Here is a 20206-nt window from a genome sequence, read left to right as displayed (position 1 = left end):
CTAGAGAAATTCCACACTATATAGGACAATATTGGAATTATAAATTTTTATGTATTCTTTTAAATGTAAAGGGGAACACTGTAATTGACCCTTGCACTGGTTCCCCTGCCTGAGTGTCTTCTGAGTGTCTATTTGTGCCGATAAATGTTTTCTGCTCGAGCTCACAGGAGGGACAAATTAGACTTGACAATGTATCGGGGGAACTTAGCTTGAGAGCACTCGCTCGCTTGCAAGACAGAGCTCGTCACAACTCTAGGTACAACTCTAGACAACTGGAACTCGTCGAACAGCAGAGAATAGACAATCGTTACTCTAACATAGGTTTATTCAGCAGTGCGATTTTCACCTATTTATAATTGTACGCTTAGTGCTTATACAGCTACAGAGTACAAAAAGATAAAGTACCCTCTTTTGTTCATGTGGTTTGGAAAGTGCAACCTCACGAGCAAACAACAGAAAATGTTACTTAAGAATATGTTACTTTCAGGTGCTTTTAATTGTTAGAAGTTCCTTATTAGGAGGGTACTTTTCCGGACTAAATCCTTAACAAAGAATATTAAACTTTGACTGAGGAAAAGAGCGTTCATCAAAAAGAATTGCTGAGTCGTAAGATTACAGGACAAAGCTTAAGGACTCGCGTGATCGAGCACAGTACATAAGCAAAGTGCAATGTACCCTTACACGTGTACAAGCTGAATGTCGAACTAGAATATATTATAATAAGAGCTCTTTGTTTGAAAACTGTTTGCTGGTTTGTAATGAAAGCAAATGAGTATGAGCGAAAATTGCATAAGATAAACAGCTAAATATGAAGCAGCAAAAGCGAAAACAAGTAAAATATCGAGCGACGAAACACGTCAACTGATCAGTTGTTAATGCGACCGAGAATGTCCACTTCAGGTGTCCACATGGTGAGGTTATAAAATATTCCTTTCAAAACCTCAAAGCTATTGTAACTACCTGATTATGTATTCTATTCCAAATGCAAAGCTATTGAAACGCCCTTGCCAAACGTATTAAAGTGAAACGCGAAATCTCTCGTAACATGAGCATGGCGTTGTAGTTGGCTACTTGATTTCAACAGCAACAACAACAACAACAACAATAACAATAACAACAACAATTTATTCGGTATTCGAACATGAGTACATGGTATTACCTATAATAAAATAGAGCTAATATAGTACAACCTAATTACAAAAGGGGTCTCTCACTAAATTCAATAATAATCGATACATGAATGGAGATACGCAGCTGTAAGTCTGCATATAATAGGATCAGCATTGTTAAAAAGAAAAATAATTTTAGAATTATCGTCAAGATAATTGAAATGTGGATATTTTCTTATTATCGCCTGTAATTGGCTAATTGTGTTGCAGACTTGCAGCTGGCTAAGATGGATTGCAATATGCTATTCAAATGCATTTTGATGAGCTTCATTAGGTTCTTCCGATTTGTATTGAAACAATTGACGAATTTTAGTTTGTTCTTCAATCAAAAAACTAACTTCCAGAATATTTGGTCTTCTTCACTGTCCAATAATAACACCTTGAAATCAGCATTCGAGGAACGGTATTTGAAAACATTCTATGTAGTTTTGACCAAACTTCAGCAATATTCCTCTAACAATGTCCATTTTAGCTTACAGCGAGCAATTTTTTTTGGCAAAAACAATACGACTGCTTAAAGAATGTGGGCATTGTCTTACTTTCAAAATGGCAGGCGGTAAAAATTTTTACTTTGCTCGTTTCTATATCGATCGATCCTAATACCTGGACTTATGGGGTTTCGACAAAACGCTGACCCCCGGGTCAGCTGACCCCCTACTGACCCCCAACTGACCCCCTAACTGACCCCCTCAAAAAATCTCAGGAAAAAATGTTAAATTAAAGTTATAAACCAACCTGAAATTTCCAAGATGACGTAATGCAACAAAAATCATGAGGAACGGATACACTTGTTTCTCACCATAAACCAACGTTCCGATGTACCCAGTTCTCGTTGTGACCAAAATAGTTTGAAAGGGCTTCATCATCATGAAGTTGACAACCATTTACGTTGCAAAAATCGCCGCTAGACAGAAGATTTTTGAAATAATCAAACAAAGAATTGAGCGTCTGTTCTAAAAAAAAAAAATCCCAGTTCCACTAGGTAACTTTTAAAAAAACTTCAGTAATCTTCTAAAGCCGATGATCGAAACATGTTCGAAAGTCAATTCTCTGACAGGAGCGAATTGTTTTCGTTTCTTAATTGCATTACAAGGAGAAGAGGCGAACTGTGGCAGTCGGACAAAAGTACAACAAGGTCAAACAATCCGTCGTTACGGGTAAGGGTTTATAGACTAGCTGTAACACATGATTTCAGAAAAATGCGTCCGGTAATTTTGTGAGGTTTTTTGCTATAAGCCATTTCTAATACTTTTAGTTTATGCGTCATTTGACCACAAATGTGTGTATGTAAACGCTAAATAACAGGAAAATGCAAAGTAAGAAACGGTTAACAGCAGCCTTACATGCTCAGGGTTCTCTCTCGATTTCAATTCGCAGCAGTGAGACGACTTAGTTCCCTAAAAAAGTAGGAAAATGAGGGCTGTGAAATTAAACACTTCCTGTATTTGTGTCGTCAGAATTAAAGAGCAAGCCCCTCAACTCTCGCCTTGGATCAGCCTCGTTCCCAGGGTCTCTCCTCTAGGACACCTGTATTGAGCCAAACGCTCTTGGAAAAGAAATATTCGGCACGAAAACTGAGTAGTTTCAACTGAGGTTTTTATGTCAGGTTCTTCTATTGAAGTTTATCTTCAAACTTTACTAAAAAGTGAATAATATGTTACGATCTCTCCTAAATGTTTTTTTTGGGCACTGTCACCTATTTTGAGTGTCACTTGTTGAAAAGCGAGAAAACAATCATATTTGTATTGATGGAGACGTTAAAACAATGGTTCAAGTTTGTTCAAAATAACCCCAATAGTGAACAGAAACTATTATCAATCATTTTTGTTTGCAGATGGCTAGGATGAAAATTGATTGAAACTTGAAAAAAAAAACGCCAATTTTTGAAGGTTCCTCCAGCGTGAGTTTTGGAGAAACTGCAAACACTAATTATATTTTATTCTTTCTCGGACAAATAATTTCATATTTTTCTCCCAGTGCTCCAATATCAATTCCTTGTTAAACAGGGAATCTTTGGCAACATACAGCAAAATATTCGTGACAGTACCCTTTTAACACAACAGAAGGATATAAGCACAGCCGGAAATGACTGATGCATTAAGTTCAAACATGATCTGCACCTCTTTAACTGTTGCAGATAACATTCATTAAACAAGTTTGAAAGACGGTTGGTTTCCGCTTATAACAGGAGGGAAAGCATTCTAGGAAACTGTTTCACATTAGTACAAAACGTTTCCCCACACTTAAGTTAATTTAATTTATGGCTGACAGCCATGAAAAGATAACCAAACGATAAAGAATACATTAAATGAAATAACACTACTTAAGAAGTAATATGAAATACAATAACTTCTGTTCACAGTGCCCTATTTTCCGGTGGGATTTTCGAGAATCATACACTCAGTCGATGTAACTGCCGCCATCTTGGTTTGCAAAAGCGAGCGTAACCTGAGGAACGTGTCTAAATTACCGAGGGGAGCGGTTGTGGGGTAAGTTGAGTCGGGGAGGAGGATCGAAAAACTAGCTGTCTCCCCACTCCCACGGAAAAATAGGGCACTGTGAACAGTCCGGGGAACAATCTAACAACAACTCAACAGTGTTGCAAAAAGGAGTGCCGACCACATCATTTATCAGATGTTCCACATATCCTCAGCTGATATCAAAGAGTAAGCGGATTTTCATGCGCCTCATGTGAAGTGGTCCGTCAGAACAAACACCGCTACTTCTTGTGGCCAGCTACACAATACAGGACAAATGCAATCTCGTAGCCAGAGTGCTCAGGCTCTTCGGCCAGCAGTATGTCGACTGAACGCTGGCCTAAGAGCCTGAGGACCCTGGGTAAGAGATAGAGTTGTATAACACAACAGCACTTATGCCTAAACTTAAACCGCAGACCACTAAGAACTATGCAAAAGTGGCTGCAAAAGTAGGAAAAAGCTTCGTAACTAGGAGCATCATATGTTTTAAGTCGGTGTCAAATGTTTACTACTGGAGGGTACCAGAACCCACCATTCGACATGAACGAAAACGGTCGTAGTTAAACGTCGTTTAAAGGTTTGTTAAGCGTATTGTTTTGTCCTATCTTATTGCTAGTTTTTGCTATCACCGCTTTGCCAATATTAAATCAGTTCAATCAGTTTGCAACTATACTTGGTTTGCACGTTCTATTTCTGGTCAAAGATAGCTGTCGAAGGCTCTAGTGTCCTGGATGTTCTAACTATTCCTCTCAACACCTATCCTAGACCGAAACATCGACTCCAAAACGCTGTGCGATGACTTGACGGATGTCAGCAGTTGAAAGAATACCTCGACCCAAAGAGATGGTCTTGTTTCCACTTCGAAACATCTTTGTGCACACCGGATTCATGTGATAGTGCCTTGTACCACTGGTTAGAAGATAGGACTTCGCTTCTTTGTTCCAGTAATGATAGGCTTCGTACCTAACACAACAGTACACGGCATCTTCTTCTCCCCAGAACCCTTCCACTTCAGACGACAAAGCTTTTGGGCAGCCGGCACACTTGCGGATGTTCCCAGAGATTCTCTTGATAATTAACGGGGCAGCTGGCGGAGGATCTTCCGGCCGCACTGCTTTCTTGATAACAACTGTAGTGGCATTCAGCGGATGGACGCAAAGTTCCTTAGTAGCGCTACTACCTTCTGCAAATACGCAATCGCTGTGCACGCTGGTAGATTCCGAGTTCTGGACTGGACTCTTTCGTTTTCGGCGAACAGACGGCTGCTTCTTTCCAACTGCTGACGAGGCAGTAGACGTGCTGATATTGTACATGTTTCTTCCCTTGTAACAGTCCAAAGTGCGAGACAAAATTCCTTCTTTCCAGGATACTGCGACAGTGTGGGAACAAACATTATTACGACCATAAAATGAGCATTCACAAACACACTTCCCGCTCTTCAAACAGGTGACAGTGTATGGCGACGAATTAGGAGGAGGCCTTTTGCTATCAACCAGAAATGTTTCTTGCTGGAATCCATTTCTTATGGCATCACTGTGGATCAAGGCACCCGACTTCGCTGCTAAACTCTGAAGTTCTTCATCGGTGAAGTTGCCTGTGAGAGGGTCTAGATCTCTCCGTGATAGTAAAGGAGAATCTGGTTTAGAGCATGGGGGTTTGCTGTAAGTGCTGGGCTTCTGTCCACTCTTGAACTTAAACCGTTTGCATTTCTGGTACGTTGCAGGATCAGGGCAAAGCATTGAAAGAGAGGTCACTGTGGCCCTCCTCTCTTCAGGTGTCATTTCCAAGTGACTCCTGCTTGGAATTTGATTTGCAAATGTAGAGCGTGTGACACGCGTGTGAGTGGTGCGTGACGCGAGATTGTCTATACCGTGAAGAATGCCGGGAAGAGCGAGGACGAACCATGTGCTCATGGCTGATGTAATCGGACAGTACGCAGTTTGTACTTGTAATAAAACGTGGTTTACAGTTTAAGCTTGTGGAGTGTGTAACATTGGCGACCCTGCCAGGACTATTGGGAGCTTTGTCTACGTTGAACCGTCGAGCGTCGTTAATTTTGCAGCGTAACCGGCGATAACTGGACCGTGTTTCACCTCTGACCTGGGAAGTTGTGCAAAACACGAAGCGGTGCTCTATTTACCGGAGAGAAATTTTGACTGTGTCAGTGGTTGGTGAGTAAGAAGTTTTGATTTGATAGACTATGGAGACTCTTGAGGCTCTTCAAATCAATTTGCAAGTGGCGTTTTGTGGCTTGAGCGAAGAAAAATTGAAAGATGTTTGTAGTAAAGTAAACATCACTTTGGCGCCGGGAAGTAAAGGAAGACTGGTGTTTATTCAAGCACTAAACAAGTATCTCGAGACCGGAGAACTGAACGAAACAAAACTCAAGGAATTGGCGTTGTATGTAGGCATGAAGGAGAAGACGACAGAATCCAAGGTGAAAACAGAATCAGTCGAGAATTCCGAAGCAAGCGGTTCAAAAACGGAACAACAACCAGTCCTATCGATTTCTAAGATAAAGAGAGACTTTAAAATTTCAGGCCAAATTGGCGACATCTCGCAGAAAGATCGCCTAAGTTTCTCATCGCTGGCACATCAGATTGAACACGGGTTAAGAAATGATTACAAAGAGGATGAAATCAAAGAAGCCGTGATAAAAGCCATAAACCCTGCCTTAAGTCTGAGGAGCTATTTAGAGGGAAAGTCGGATTTGACGCTTGCAAAAATGAGGCGAATCTTGCGTTCTCACTATCAAGAGAGAACAGCAACAGAACTATATCACCAGCTTAGTTCAACCGTTCAAAAAGCTACAGAAAAGCCTCAAGAGTTTCTTATCCGCCTACTGGATTTGAAACAGAAGGTTCTGTTTGCATCACAAGAATCCGAGTCAGGGTTAAAGTATGACCCAGCTTTAGTGCATGGAATGTTTTTACATAGTTTTTCCATTGGCCTGTTGAGTGAAAACATAAAGTCAGATATGAAGCCCCATTTACAAAAGGACACCATCAGTGATGAAGAGCTATTTGAAGCACTGAATGTCTGTGTCAGCAACGAGACGGAAAGATTACAAAAACTTGGCTCGCGACTGACTCCCGAGGTGAATGCAGTGCAAGAGTCTGAGGCTGCTGCTGATCGAGTCAAAGAGGGGGGGGAAAGTGACCAGTTTGGATCAGGCACTACTCAAGGAGGTCAGAGAGCTGAAAGCAGAGATTGCTGCTGTCAAGGAAAGGGTTGCCTCCCCACCACGAGTATCTAGACAGCCTTTTGCACAGCAACCTATGAGGTCACCCCCACAGTGCAGAATTTGTCAACAAAATGGGGTTGAAGGGTTTTGCGATCATTGTTTTAAGTGTGGAATGAGTGGCCATTATGCACGTGAATGTCGGGCGCAATCTCGTCAATGGGGTACAGGGTTACAGGGAAATGGACAGAGGTCACGCCCGGGGGACAGGGTGTGATCTTACAGAACAACCAGTCCCAGTGTGCTTATTGTGGTAGAGTGGGTGGTGCCCATGCATTATTCGATCGTTGTGCAGCTTGTAAGACCAGCAGATATTGTTCCAAGGGGTGCCAAGAAGAACATTGGCCACAGCACAAAGTTATTTGTAAGGCCATACAAGAACTGGAAAGGCGACAGGAAGATGAAGCTAAAAATGTACCTTTGAACACGACATTCGCTTGCCATCTAACTCCAAAACAGCAAGCGGGACTAACCAAACTGGTAGGACAGAGGTGCATAGTGAAATGTAGTATGCAAGGAATAGAGGTGGAGGCATTATGGGACACCGGGTCCCAAGTTTGTGTGGTATCGCGGGCATGGAAGGAGGCTTACCTTCCCCTGGAAAAACTAAAAAGTGTTGGTGAATTGTTAGAAGATGGGCAGGGATTGAGTTTGGAGGCTATGAATGGGACTGACATTCCCTTCGATGGCTGGATCGAAGTGACATTTAGACTATCTGGGGACTCGGATGAGCTGACCGTACCAGTGCTAGTGGGACAACAGGAACAGGAGTTACCCATTATTGGATTCAATGTGATAGAGGAGATTTTGAAGAAACACAATGGAGACCCCGTAGGTGTTTCTGAAAATATAATTCGACAATCTTTCCCCTCAGTTCACTATTCCAAATTGGGGACATTTGTCAATATTGTTCGCACAAGGACTCAAGATGCTGGCACGTCTGTAGTCAGGGTTGGCAAGAAAGATGTTGTGGTTCCAAAGGGACAGTCAGTTAGAGTTAAGTGTCGTGTCCACCTCGGGCCTGTTGCAGAAGAATTGCCGATAATATTTGAGCCAAAGGAAGAAGGCGATCTCCCGGAGGGACTTCAATTATCTGAGGAACTGAGTAAGATAGCCCCGGGCACATCCAGCCAGGTTACAATCTTAGTACATAACAACATCGATAAGGACATCCTGCTGAAACGAAGAACCGAACTAGGTCAGATTCAAATGGTTAAGTCAGTGTTACCTATTCCGAAGCCGCCAGACCAGGAGCACGTCCAGGAAGGAGATTCAGTTGATGTTTCCCCATCAGAGGAACAAGCACAGGAATTGTGGGACCCGCCTGTTGGCCTTAGCCATTTGGAAGAAGAACAGCAATCCATTGTTCGCCAAATGTTACAGGAAGAGGCTGATGCATTTGCCAGAGACGAGAATGAAGTTGGGTGCATTGATAATTTGGAATTGGAAATCAATCTAAGTGATGACCAGCCTGTGCGAAAGAACTATGTGTCCATTCCATGAAGTTGGGTGCATTGATAATTTGGAATTGGAAATCAATCTAAGTGATGACCAGCCTGTGCGAAAGAACTATGTGTCCATTCCAAAACCTCTTTACGGAGAAGTGAAGGAGTATATAGAAGACTTGATCAATCGCAACTGGATCAGCAAGTCCCACTCGGCATATTCTTCCCCCATGGTTTGTGTTCGGAAGAAGGATGGTAGTTTACGATTATGTATTGACTATCGAGAACTTAACAGGAAAACTTACCCTGAGCGCCAGCCAATCCCACGGATACAGGATATTCTGAATGGGCTGGGGGGTAATAAGTGGTTTACTGTTCTCGACCAAGGGAAGGCATATCACCAGGGCTTTGTTGCGGACAAGAGCCGACCCCTTACCGCATTCGTCACCCCTTGGGGGCTATATCAATGGAACAGGATCCCATTTGGTTTAATGAATGCCCCCGCAGCCTTTCAGCGATGCATGGAGGAATGCTTGCGCGGATTACGTGACGATATCTGTATTCCATACCTCGATGATATTCTAGTTTATAGCCGAACATTTGAAGATCATGTCAGAGATGTTCAGCGAGTACTGCGCAGACTTCAGGAACATGGGATTAAATTAAAACCATCCAAGTGCAATTTCTTCCAGCAAAGGGTCAGATATTTAGGTAGGATCGTGTCAGCTGATGGTTACTCTTTGGACCCGGAGGATACAAAAGCAGTTCAGAAGTTGAAAAGTGAGAAACCAAACACTGTGGGGGACATCCGCAAGTTACTCGGATTCCTGGGGTACTACAGACAGTACATTCCAGACTTCTCACGCATCGCCAAACCCCTCTATGACCTTATGGCCGTATCGCAGAGTGCTAATCAAGGTGGTAAATCTAATGCTACAGTCGGGGGAAAACAACAGCTACCAAATAACCACAGGATCAACTGGTCAGACGATCACCAGGAGAGATTAAACTTGCTAGTTGACTGTGTAACAAGACCACCAGTGATGGCTTTTCCCAATTTTTCCAAACCATTTGTACTGCATACGGATGCCTCTCATGAAGGCCTGGGCGCCGTGTTATACCAGGAGCAGGACAGGAAGTTGAAAGTTATCGGTTACGCATCAAGGACCCTAACCCCAGCAGAGAAAAACTATCACTTGCATGCGGGAAAACTGGAGTTTCTGGCTCTTAAATGGGCTGTGACTGAAAAATTTCGGGATTATTTGTATTATGCTCCATCATTTGACGTCTATACAGATAATAACCCTTTAACGTACATATTAACTTCCGCGAAACTGTCTGCTGTTGGACATCGATGGGTGGCAGAGCTAGCTGACTTCAATTTTTGCCTGCGATATAGACCTGGGAAAACTAACATTGATGCAGATATACTATCTCGCCTACCGATAGACCCGCGAGAGTACATGGATAGCTGTACTGCTGGAATGGACAAGGAAGCCATTGATTCAACGATCCAGGGACTAACACACCAGAGAGCGGAAGAGATTCCGTGGTTGACTGCAGTCTCTGCGAATATTAGTATTGCAGACCAAGAACCCATTGTCAGCGACTTAACTCTTACACAATTGGTACCGGGAGAAATTCAGCGAGCTCAGCGGGAAGACTCAGTCATTTCACAAATCATGCAATTCAAACAACAAGGATATCCCCCTAAGTTGACAGGCGGCAGGACCAGGGACCAGGGACAATGAGATGTTTTGTTATATAAGAGAATGGAATAATCTTCACATTTCAGCAGACGGAACTCTGTGGCGCAAAACCAAGAATCGACAACAGTTAGTTCTTCCCCTAAAGTTCAGACAACTCGTTTACCGGGAGCTACACACTGAGATGGGTCACCTGGGTGTTGACCGAGTGTTAGATTTAGCTAGGTCCAGGTTTTACTGGCCCCGCATGCAACAGGACATCACTTATTTCATTACAAACAAATGCAGCTGCATTCGGCACAAGAAACCAAGTACATCAGTTAGGGCGCCTATGGAAAGTATCACCACTACAGCACCCTTTGAAATGGTCTCGGTCGATTTTCTTCACCTGGAAAAGAGCCAAAGAGGATTTGAGTATATTTTACTCGTAGTTGATCACTTCACAAGGTATGCTCAGGCTTACCCTACTCGAAACAAGACAGCACGTACTGTAGCCGAAAAACTTTTCAATGACTACATTCCGAGGTTTGGGTTTCCAGCTCGCCTCTATAGCGACCAGGGTGGAGAATTTGAAAATCAGCTCCTGCGTCAATTAAACAAGTTAACTGGTGTCTCCAAGTCTCGCACAACGCCGTACCACCCCCAAGGGAATGGACAAGTGGAAAGGATGAATCGCACGTTGTTGTCAATGCTCAGGACCCTTCCCGAATTGAAGAAGCGCAAATGGGACGAATCACTTAACAAGATGATTCATGCATATAACTGTACCAAACATGAGGCTACTGGATTCGCGCCATATTATCTGCTGTTTGGTCGTAATCCAAGACTACCCATCGATCTTATATTTAACTTCAATCAGGACAATAATGGTCGAGTTGACTATAATTCCTATGTGCGCAAGTGGCGGGAAGACATGGACGAAGCATATCAGATTGCTCAGAAGACTGCAAAGAAGGCTGCTAGACGTAGCAAAGATTACTATGACAGGAGAGTGTCAGGCGGAGTGCTTCAACCCGGGGACCGAGTGCTGGTTAGAAATTTAGCCGAACGGGGCGGCCCTGGAAAATTGAGATCACACTGGGAAGAGACCATCCACGTCGTTGCTGAAAGATTGGGAGGGGATAGTCCGGTTTACAGACTCAAGCCAGAGAATGGGCGTGGTCGCGCAAGGGTGCTCCACAGGAACTTACTTTTGCCTTGTGATGCGCTGGAACTTGGAAGCTCAGTAGTTGAACCTAATCATCAGGCCAGGAGAACCATCACGAGCTCCGCATTGCCACCAAAGACAAGTGATGGGCTGTCCTCAGAGGACGAGAGTGATGACCTAACAGAAACCAGATTAGTGGGATATTCACAAGAAACCGGATCATCAAATTCATCATGCTCGGAGCCAAATGAGCCCCTAGACCAGGCCGAAATTGTTCCCACTACAGATGTGGACCTCATCATCGGGAGTGAGAATAGGTCAGTTGAGGAGGAATTTTCGGATCCTGATGTCAGCACCGAGGAGAGCGTGTCAACCCGACCACAACGTCAGTGTAGGCCACCACAGATCTTCACGTACAACTCCCTAGGAAACCCGGAGTACCAGCGTGTCAATCCATTAGTTAACTACGTTCAGATGCCGTGGACATCGCCACCGGCTTTACCTGTTCCCTATCATGGACCTTTCTACTATTGGACCTGGCCACAGGTGCCTTATTTACCACTTTCCTATTGCTGACTATTCCGGGAAAACCAGTTGCGTCATCCAGGACCCAAGGTTGAGGATTATGGATAAGAGATTTTGTATGATTTCTTCGCATGAGAGGACTATGTAACATTGACCTTAACTCTCAGTTTAGTTTGTCATTTTTTTTTTCTAGCGTTTCGTTCGTCCATTTGTTTTGGAGGGGGAGTGTGTAGAGCGTGTGACACGCGTGTGAGTGGTGCGTGACGCGAGATTGTCTATACCGTGAAGAATGCCGGGAAGAGCGAGGACGAACCATGTGCTCATGGCTGATGAAATCGGACAGTACGCAGTTTGTACTTGCAATAAAACGTGGTTTACAGTTTAAGCTTGTGGAGTGTGTAACACAAACTCTTGCTTCACTTCCCATTTGTCTGATAAACCAAACCAAGTCAACTTTGTTTGAAACGAAAGAATCAGATCACGAAGCGAAAGGATAAAACTGTCGACTTCGCTGGGTAAAAAGGTGACCCAATCTTTGATCATTTTGTTCACTGACCCCGGAATGTTCTGTGTGTATGGTTCTTCTCCAAGCCCCAATTCGTTCACAACAAACTTGGCTGTCTTGCTCTTCAGGTCATCCAAGTAGTGCTTCTTGAAGTACGATGAAAATTGCGGGGCTCCATGGCGTTCTTTGATCTCCATTCCATCCCACTTCAGCATCAGTCTGGCAGCGCGTTCCAGGAAATTAGAAGAATCCTCCCATAGGAGGCCTCGAGGTTTGGAAAATATGTCGCGGCAAATTTCCTCTCTTGCCTCTACAGACAGTCCCAGCTTTTGGAGTTTCATGGAAACGTTCTTCTTAATGTGAATGTAGCATAACAAGCCTTTGCCATTCTGAAAAGCTGCTGCCAGTGCATTAACCAGTGCTGCCTCATTGTCTGTTCCATAAGCATGTAGATATTGTGAAAGTCCTGGTACTTCTCTCAGAAGGCAATGCAGAAAGGAAAGGTACGTGCTCTCTTCCTTCGTCATACAAATCATTGCTGGACCCATAAGACTGGGGCTGTGATCGCTTCCCTTGACATTGAAAAATGTATGCTTGTACGTGGTAACAAGAAGGTAAAATGGGCCCAATTGAAATGTGATATCTGCTCCTAGTTCAGACACCATGCCTTGTTTTTGGTGGCAACAAAACTTGACAATGTCATTTACCTGCTTATCAGTATAAAGAACAATTGTTGGTAAGTCATTGCAGACGACGTCACGGATGAATCCTTTGCACGAACCTTTCTGCAACTCAAGAACTGATGCAAGCACATCTTTTGATCTATTTGTACTGCTGTTGTTGTTGCCAGCTGCCTTCTGTTTTTCGTAATATACCTGGCGCGTATTCCTTGGTAAGGCACTGCTTTCAGCTTCGGTAACACCACCAACATCTCTGATAGTATTGAACAGGGCGCGCTTAGGACCTTTTTCACCATCACTCATGTTGTCTGCTAGCCTTAACTTCGTGCTCTGCTTTGTACGGATGTATGGAACATGTGACGATCCCTTACGGTTACCGTGTCGTTGAGGATTAAATTTTTTAGGTGGGCCATCATAATGGTAGCTCAAAAGAACAAGTGGATACCGTTTGGCAATTTCCTTTCCAAACTCAATTGCAATGATGGTTCGGTGGTAAGTAGTACACGATTGTGCCACATATTTCCTCCTTCTTATTGAGATGTCTGCCTCTTCCTGTGTGTTTACTTTCTCGATGCCCACAACCGTGTCTCCGTCCTTATGAACTTTAAAAAACTTCAGCTTCCCACCATTCATTTTCCATACACCATTGCCATCACAAAACAAATCGCTCCGGCTTGAAAGGGCCTCTAAATCCACAACGAATGTAGCATTTTCCTGAATTCCAAATGGGATACTGGTGCTCACTAAATTTGGACTGTCTTCTCTTGCATTCATCAGCAGAGGTGCAATATCTGTGTTATCAAGTGAATCAACCTTGACAATACGGCACTTATCGTTTCCCTTGTAAAGCGTTGTTTCTGCCTTTTTAAACTTTTCAGGTGAACCAGTTACTTCAATAATGCTACATTCCTGTCAGAAAGTAAAATTACGATGAAGACTTTCAAAATACTATAAAAAAAAAACTAGAGTAATGTTCTTATTTGTAATTTTAAAATTTACTCTCTCTTCCTTCTCTTTTTATTTAGGTTGTGCGTAATAGCAGGTCACATTCTTATCTGTAATTGTATACTGGACCCAGTTGTTCAAACGCCGGGGCTTATCTAAGATTAAATGCTAGCCACGTTTTTAGTTTCTCTTGTATTGTAAGCATTTAAATTGACTGTTGAATTAAATTTAAAAAAAGCAGCTTGAAAGAAGTTAGAAAGCTGGAGAGAATTATTTGTAGGAATCAACATGGATAACCTATAAATTGAATTTGAAGTTCACACTAACTCTGGGTTACCTTAAACAACCTAGCCTAGGCTATTTAAACACTACATGAAGAATATTGTTTACCATACCTCCTCGTCCTCATCATCATCACTACTGTCACTTGAGTCATACCTGAAGAAAATAGTAGGTAGTGTGGGCTAAGGCGTGATGTCAGGGATAAAGGGTGATTGGTTGGAATGAGGGCCGCCCGATGGGGGTGTGTTAAGGGTAAAGTGGCCCTCAAGTTGACAGTTATGGATGGGGTTGAGGCCCAAGATGTCCTTAACTTGAAAAGTCTTAACCAAGGCTATAGCCTAGATTTCATCTATACAGGGGAAAGTGACCATGATTGAGCCTCAGGTAAAAAAAAGTAGAAATAATACATTGATTTTATCACCCTCCTCCCTCCCCTGTCCTTCTTAAGGTTCCGTCATTCTTATCTCACCCCTCACCAACCACTTGTGCACCTTAACCATCATCCTCAACCCTCACGTCAGAAATAGACCTGCGGGTGCAGCCCTTCAAATTAATCCGCAAGTCAATGAATCTCTGCCACCCCACTAAGACAAAGGACGGACAGAGGGATAGAAAGGGCATAGAGGTACCTTTTAATGGATTTTCATCCCCAGGAGTTGGGGATTTGAAGACATTATTAATTTTCTGGAGGGACTGTGGGATTTGCCATCATTTTCTGAACGAGGCTCATAAGGGTTTTAAATTGTTGTAGTGCTCGTGAAATGATGAAAGCTTACAAAAAATTGTACCTGATCATGTGAACAAACTACAAACACCTAGGTGACTAAGTTGCTGAGCAATACTTTTAAGCTAGGTCTGACGTCATCACGGTTACCATGGCAACAGGTCAGCTCCTCAAAAAGGACCTCTAAATTTCAGTTTTTGGAAATGATCTAGGTGACCTGCATTTTTTTATTGGTTTGTTGGAAAGCACCCTAAATTTTTTAACTCCTCTGACATTATGGCAAAGAGGTATTCATTTTAAAAAGTTACGATATTTCCAAACAGGCATTTTTTCATCCATGTACAACGGACAACTTTTTCCTAATGTTTTCTATGTGAAGTGGCATATTGAATGTTGCATGCATACAAAAATCAAGATAGGACACCGAGCAAAATTTCGAGAGGAAAACAAATGTTTCCTACAGGCTTTATTTCCGGTTCGCATTAATTTCCACTTCCGGTGTTCTACAGTGTTTGCGATGTTGGATAGAGATTTGATTAATTTCACTAACACAAACATTTGAGTTATGGTATGGGTGGTTTACTTGCGCGCTAACGGCCAAAAAAACCCTTTCGGGCCTCCTTAAGGGTCAAGAGAGTAATTTTGAGTCTAATAAATCCGCAATCTGTCCCGGAGGGACGGGTGGGTTGGGGGTTTCCTTTAATAATATATAGTGCATACGTGTTAAATAAAAATGGATTAATAGATATTTAAGGATTTTTCTTATTTAAAAAGAGCAAAAATGGGTTTAAGTAAAAGCTGGTAACGTCATAAATGCAGCAATTTCTGCCACGAAAAACTTTGGGCATAAAGTGTTATTTTAACGAATTTGCATAATTGCACGTGGTCCCACACCGCAAATGTTACACGTGTAGCATTATGTACCGAAATTCCCCTACAATATCAAAGATTCCCCCAGAGAAACATTCTAAAAAACTAAAGAGCTTTCCAAACTCGCTAACGAAAGCATCTTGGTTCGCAGGGCCGTGAAGCTGAATGAAAGTTTAATGCACCGACAATTTTTCTTAAATACACCAAGAGCTTACCTTGTGTTTGGGTCCAAATCTGAGTCGTCTGCAGAGCAAATACGACAAAACAGTGATTAAACAAGCTAAAGATGAACTATGTAAGATTAGAACGGAAGCAAATTTACGGAGAAATTTTGAAAAAAAAAAAATAAATCAAAATAAACTACTCACCCGACATCATCAGCGAGGGAATCTGTCAGCGCGGGAATAGCGAACCAGAGCGGGACCTGGAATCTATTTCTGCTGTATTTTACCGTGGGAATTGTTTCCAGATGTTGTATCGTGACAACAGTCAAACGTTAAATTGAGTGGTAACTCACTCGTCATTTGCGCTGTTTGATCTTGCAATTTTAATTTCACATTTTTATTTTTGTTTTTCGGTGTGATTTTTTTGAGGGGGTCAGTTAGGGGGTCAGTTGGGGGTCAGTAGGGGGTCAGCTTACCCGGGGGTCAGCGTTTTGTCGAAACCCGGACTTATGTGTCACGGTCTAAAAGACACTGAAGAGCCGTCCTCTGTAAATATCGACTATCGTCGTTTGGACGAGAAAAAATGAAATCCCTCAAACTTTCTCACAAGAATGGTCTATATAAGTGATTCACATAAATATAACTTTCAGCTTAGTTCGATTCGTTTTTTAGCTGTAGTGCGACCATCTTGGTTTTACCGCTCTGAGAGGGCTTTCAGCAGACATTTTAGGCCACACTTTTAAGAATTTGCCTTACAAAGTAAGCATTACAAATCCGAACAAAATCTCATTATTCGAGACAAGCAAATGTTTGTTGTTGTGTTGAGAAGCTTTTTTGGGAATTTGATCGAAATCTGATTTTTTTACAAAATTTTTAATTTCTTCCCTATTGAACTACTCTTCAAGTGCCAAAAAAATGGCCGACTTTAAAGGAAAATATCGCTAAAGATACATCAGTTGGCATCCTAAAACAGCATCCTGGTTAAAGAGCAATGTCTCGTCTGTAAGAATATGCAATAAAATTTTTGGGCAGTTAAAAAGAGAGAATTATAGAAGAAGAAGTTTTAACTGTACTTTAGTCAACAAACACCGCCTTCGTAATTAGCATAACAACATGAAAATAACGACTTACTAAGAAACTAATGATAAATTCCACTTACCTCGTGAAATATCGAGAACTGGATATTTAAAAATATATCGAATTATAGTTTCAGTCGGATGCAGCCGCATTTTCGATGATTTATTGTGCGAAATCACTGTAATACACCGCAGGTGTTAAACTGAGTTCAATTCTTCAAAGTCCGTCAGGACAACCATCGGCCGAAAAACTTGCCATCCGCCCCATAAGCTGCCGTGTGCAAGGTGTCAAATATTTCTTTGTTATCCTTAATGACCAAAAATCCCTTCAACAACCATTTAGATCCTGCTTTGAACTGGAGATTCTCGTCAAGAAATCGTTTATGTTCCGTTGACCTTCCGCCGTGATTAAACAATGAGATTGCGTTACAGAAACGCGCGCACATCCAGACGGGCTGGGGTGGGGGCGGGGAGGAAACAAAAATGGAACAGTGCCTTAATTTAAAAAAAAAAAAAGGGCCATTCAAGATTACTGTCACAGCTATGTTGTGCATTTCGGGTATAAAATAGGAAACTGCTGTCCCAGAATAATGTGAAATATGATAAGCCCCTGTGCTCTATTTCTTTGGTTGGGGCGTGGGATGGGAGGATGGCAAGTAAAACACTAATTTGCAGCATCAGTTGATCGTTGCTCTTCTGTTTAGGGTCCATACATGTTCAGAACTATCTCAAGCTTACTGACAGCTATATATTTGTAATATTAGGTAACAGTGAGAAAGTTATATTCAGCGGCACGTAAAATTAATATGAGGGTTTGTATGGGAATACATGCAAATAGACGGTTTACATAGAATTCCAATAAAAAGCGACTTACTTGCCTGTTTTTTTTTTGTGTGTGTGTGGGTGCGTGTGTGTGTGTGTGTGTGTGTGTGTGTGTGTGTGTGTGTGTGTGTGTGTGTGTGTGTGTTACACTTGCCTGTTTGTGTTTTGGAACGTTGTCATAGCGACACGACTGCCGCTGAGGATCAAGCTGCCTACTCTTCAACCTGAACAAATATTCTCGAAACTGCCAGCTAATACACCCAATTGTTACTGTCTCATTCAACATTTGTTCCTTTATTGTGTCAAACGGCTTTCAAAAGCTAAGTGTAAATATGCTTGGCATGATGTGCGAATATTTTGATTTAGGTATTAACAAATAGATTCCATTTTGCCGTGGGTCTGTACCCTGATAACGCACAGATGACGTTAAAACATGGTGAGAACAAAGAAGTGACTTTCAGTTTTTAGTTTTTAGTTTTTAGTTTTTAAACAGCAGTGTTAGGCCTCAATTGAACAGTTTTTATATATTTTTAACCATGCTGCTGAAGGACAACATGAACAGATTAAAGAAGTGACTGATGTTGTCACAACGTTTTGACGTCCTCTGTGCGTTATCAGAGTACAGACCCACGGCAAAATGGAATCCATTTGTTTTATACAACAATTAAGACTTTCTAACACATTTCGTGAGCGAGCATCGCGTTACCTGAGCTGAGTCAAAAACTTTCCAGCAAACTCAGTTTTGAACTACTACACACATGCAATTGTGATCTTCTAAATTAGAGTATAATCCGAAAAAAAATCACTAACAATATTTTCGAAACTAACCTTTATTCCAGAAGGAAATCCTGACCTCAAAATATTACTTCATGTAAGTCGCTTACTGCGATTTGTAATCGATTACTCGCCATTACCAGATTTCTATCGGCGACATATTTCGACAAATATTTGCTTCCTTTTCACGTCACAACAAAGTTCTAGCTTTCCTATCCTGGTTGAGGTCACTCTCAACGGTCTTTGTCCAATTTTTTATTGAACAGTTCTCCTTTCCTGCGAAAACTTGCCTGTGTTTGTGTAGCTACGCGCAAAAACAGTTTTGCAAAACTTTGTTGACCAGTCGCTCTGGCTGGACTCTAGACTCTGATCACGTGGGCCAGTCACACCACTCGATGACGTCAATCGTGCGTCTATACTCTAATCACACACTCCTCTAGACCAATCAAAACGCAAGTCTTACACAGTTCATAGTATAATTACAAATATCCCAAGATCGTGGAAAGCACCATACATGCAGCTGCTTAGCAATCTGGTGCAAACATGCAGTGCGTTTCAACAGGACATTAACTGCATGAGCCTGTTATTTAATGTAAAAACAAAAGGGCAGCAACAAATATTTAAAGCGTATGGGTTTTCAATAAAGAGGGTGGCAGAGGGGGGAGTGGGAGTATCAATCGCGCATCACGTTTAATGTTAAATTGAATCACGCATCACCGCAAACCGTTTAAAGCAATAACGCATCACGTAAGTAAGTGCACTAAGCTAATAATGTAAGATTCCAAACTGTTCGAGGACGCATTATTGAAAATTGTATTGCATGCAACATCTTTTTAGATTGATTGTGTGTTAATTGATTTTGAGAGATACATGTATAAAGACGAGTTACTGGTAGGAAAAAATGCTGAATGTACCCTGAAAGGTGAATCCTAAGTTATACTGTCTTATTCCCTTCTTGTGTATCGTGACTTTTAGGTCAAAGAAAGTTCACTTATCATGGAAATCTAATTGGTAAATCACGCGTCACGGGCTCGTAAAAAAGAAAATCACACATCTCGTTGTGATGCCAGTCACGCATCATGCACGGGTTCCGTCACCCGTCACGCAGCTTATTTATGGGCCATCACGCGTCGCAAAAAACCCTTTGCTACACTCAATAAATGCCACTAACTATTAGCTGTTGTGCCCTATTTGTCAGTCGGTTGCGCTTCGTAACCTTTGATAGCATTTCCAACGATGTTCAGATTTAGTAGTTTTTCTGGCTCCAAGTCCTCGTAATGGTAAACGCTATGACAAAGTTACAAAACACAAACAGGCAAGTGTAATACACACAAAAAAAAGAACAAGTAAGTAAGTCGCTTTTTATTGCATTTCTATGTAACCCTCATATTAGTTTTACGTGCCGGTGAATATAACTTTCTCACTGTTACCTAATCAGTTACAAATATATAGCTGTCAGTGAGCTTGGGCTAGTTGTGAACATGTATGAACCATAAACAGAAGACCAACGATTAACTGATGCTGTAAATTAGTGTTTTACTTGCCACCTCCCCCCCCCCCCCCCCCCCACGCTCCAACCAAACAAACAGAGCACGAGGGCTTATCATATTCCACATTATTCTGGGACAGCAATTTCCTACTTAGTACCCGAAAT

At 42.1% G+C, this 20206-nt stretch overlaps 1 protein-coding gene across 1 annotated transcript; it reads left to right on the top strand.

The window, feature by feature from the left end:
• Positions 1-6802: 6802 nt before the first annotated feature.
• On the top strand, positions 6803-9416 carry LOC146482876 (uncharacterized). The gene is made up of 2 exons (XM_085106648.1): positions 6803-8311; positions 8489-9416. Exons 1-2 carry the CDS (start codon positions 7026-7028, stop codon positions 8589-8591), a joined length of 1389 nt encoding a protein of 462 aa, XP_084962774.1. The 5' UTR covers positions 6803-7025; the 3' UTR covers positions 8592-9416.
• Positions 9417-20206: the final 10790 nt, after the last annotated feature.

This window comes from Pavona decussata, unplaced genomic scaffold (genome assembly GCF_977016875.1).
Source record: "Pavona decussata unplaced genomic scaffold, jaPavDecu1.1 SCAFFOLD_42, whole genome shotgun sequence".
NCBI classification, from domain to species: Eukaryota; Metazoa; Cnidaria; class Anthozoa; order Scleractinia; family Agariciidae; genus Pavona; species Pavona decussata.
The sequence above is the reverse complement of the archived record's forward strand: the minus strand, read 5'-3'. Positions and strand labels throughout refer to the sequence as shown.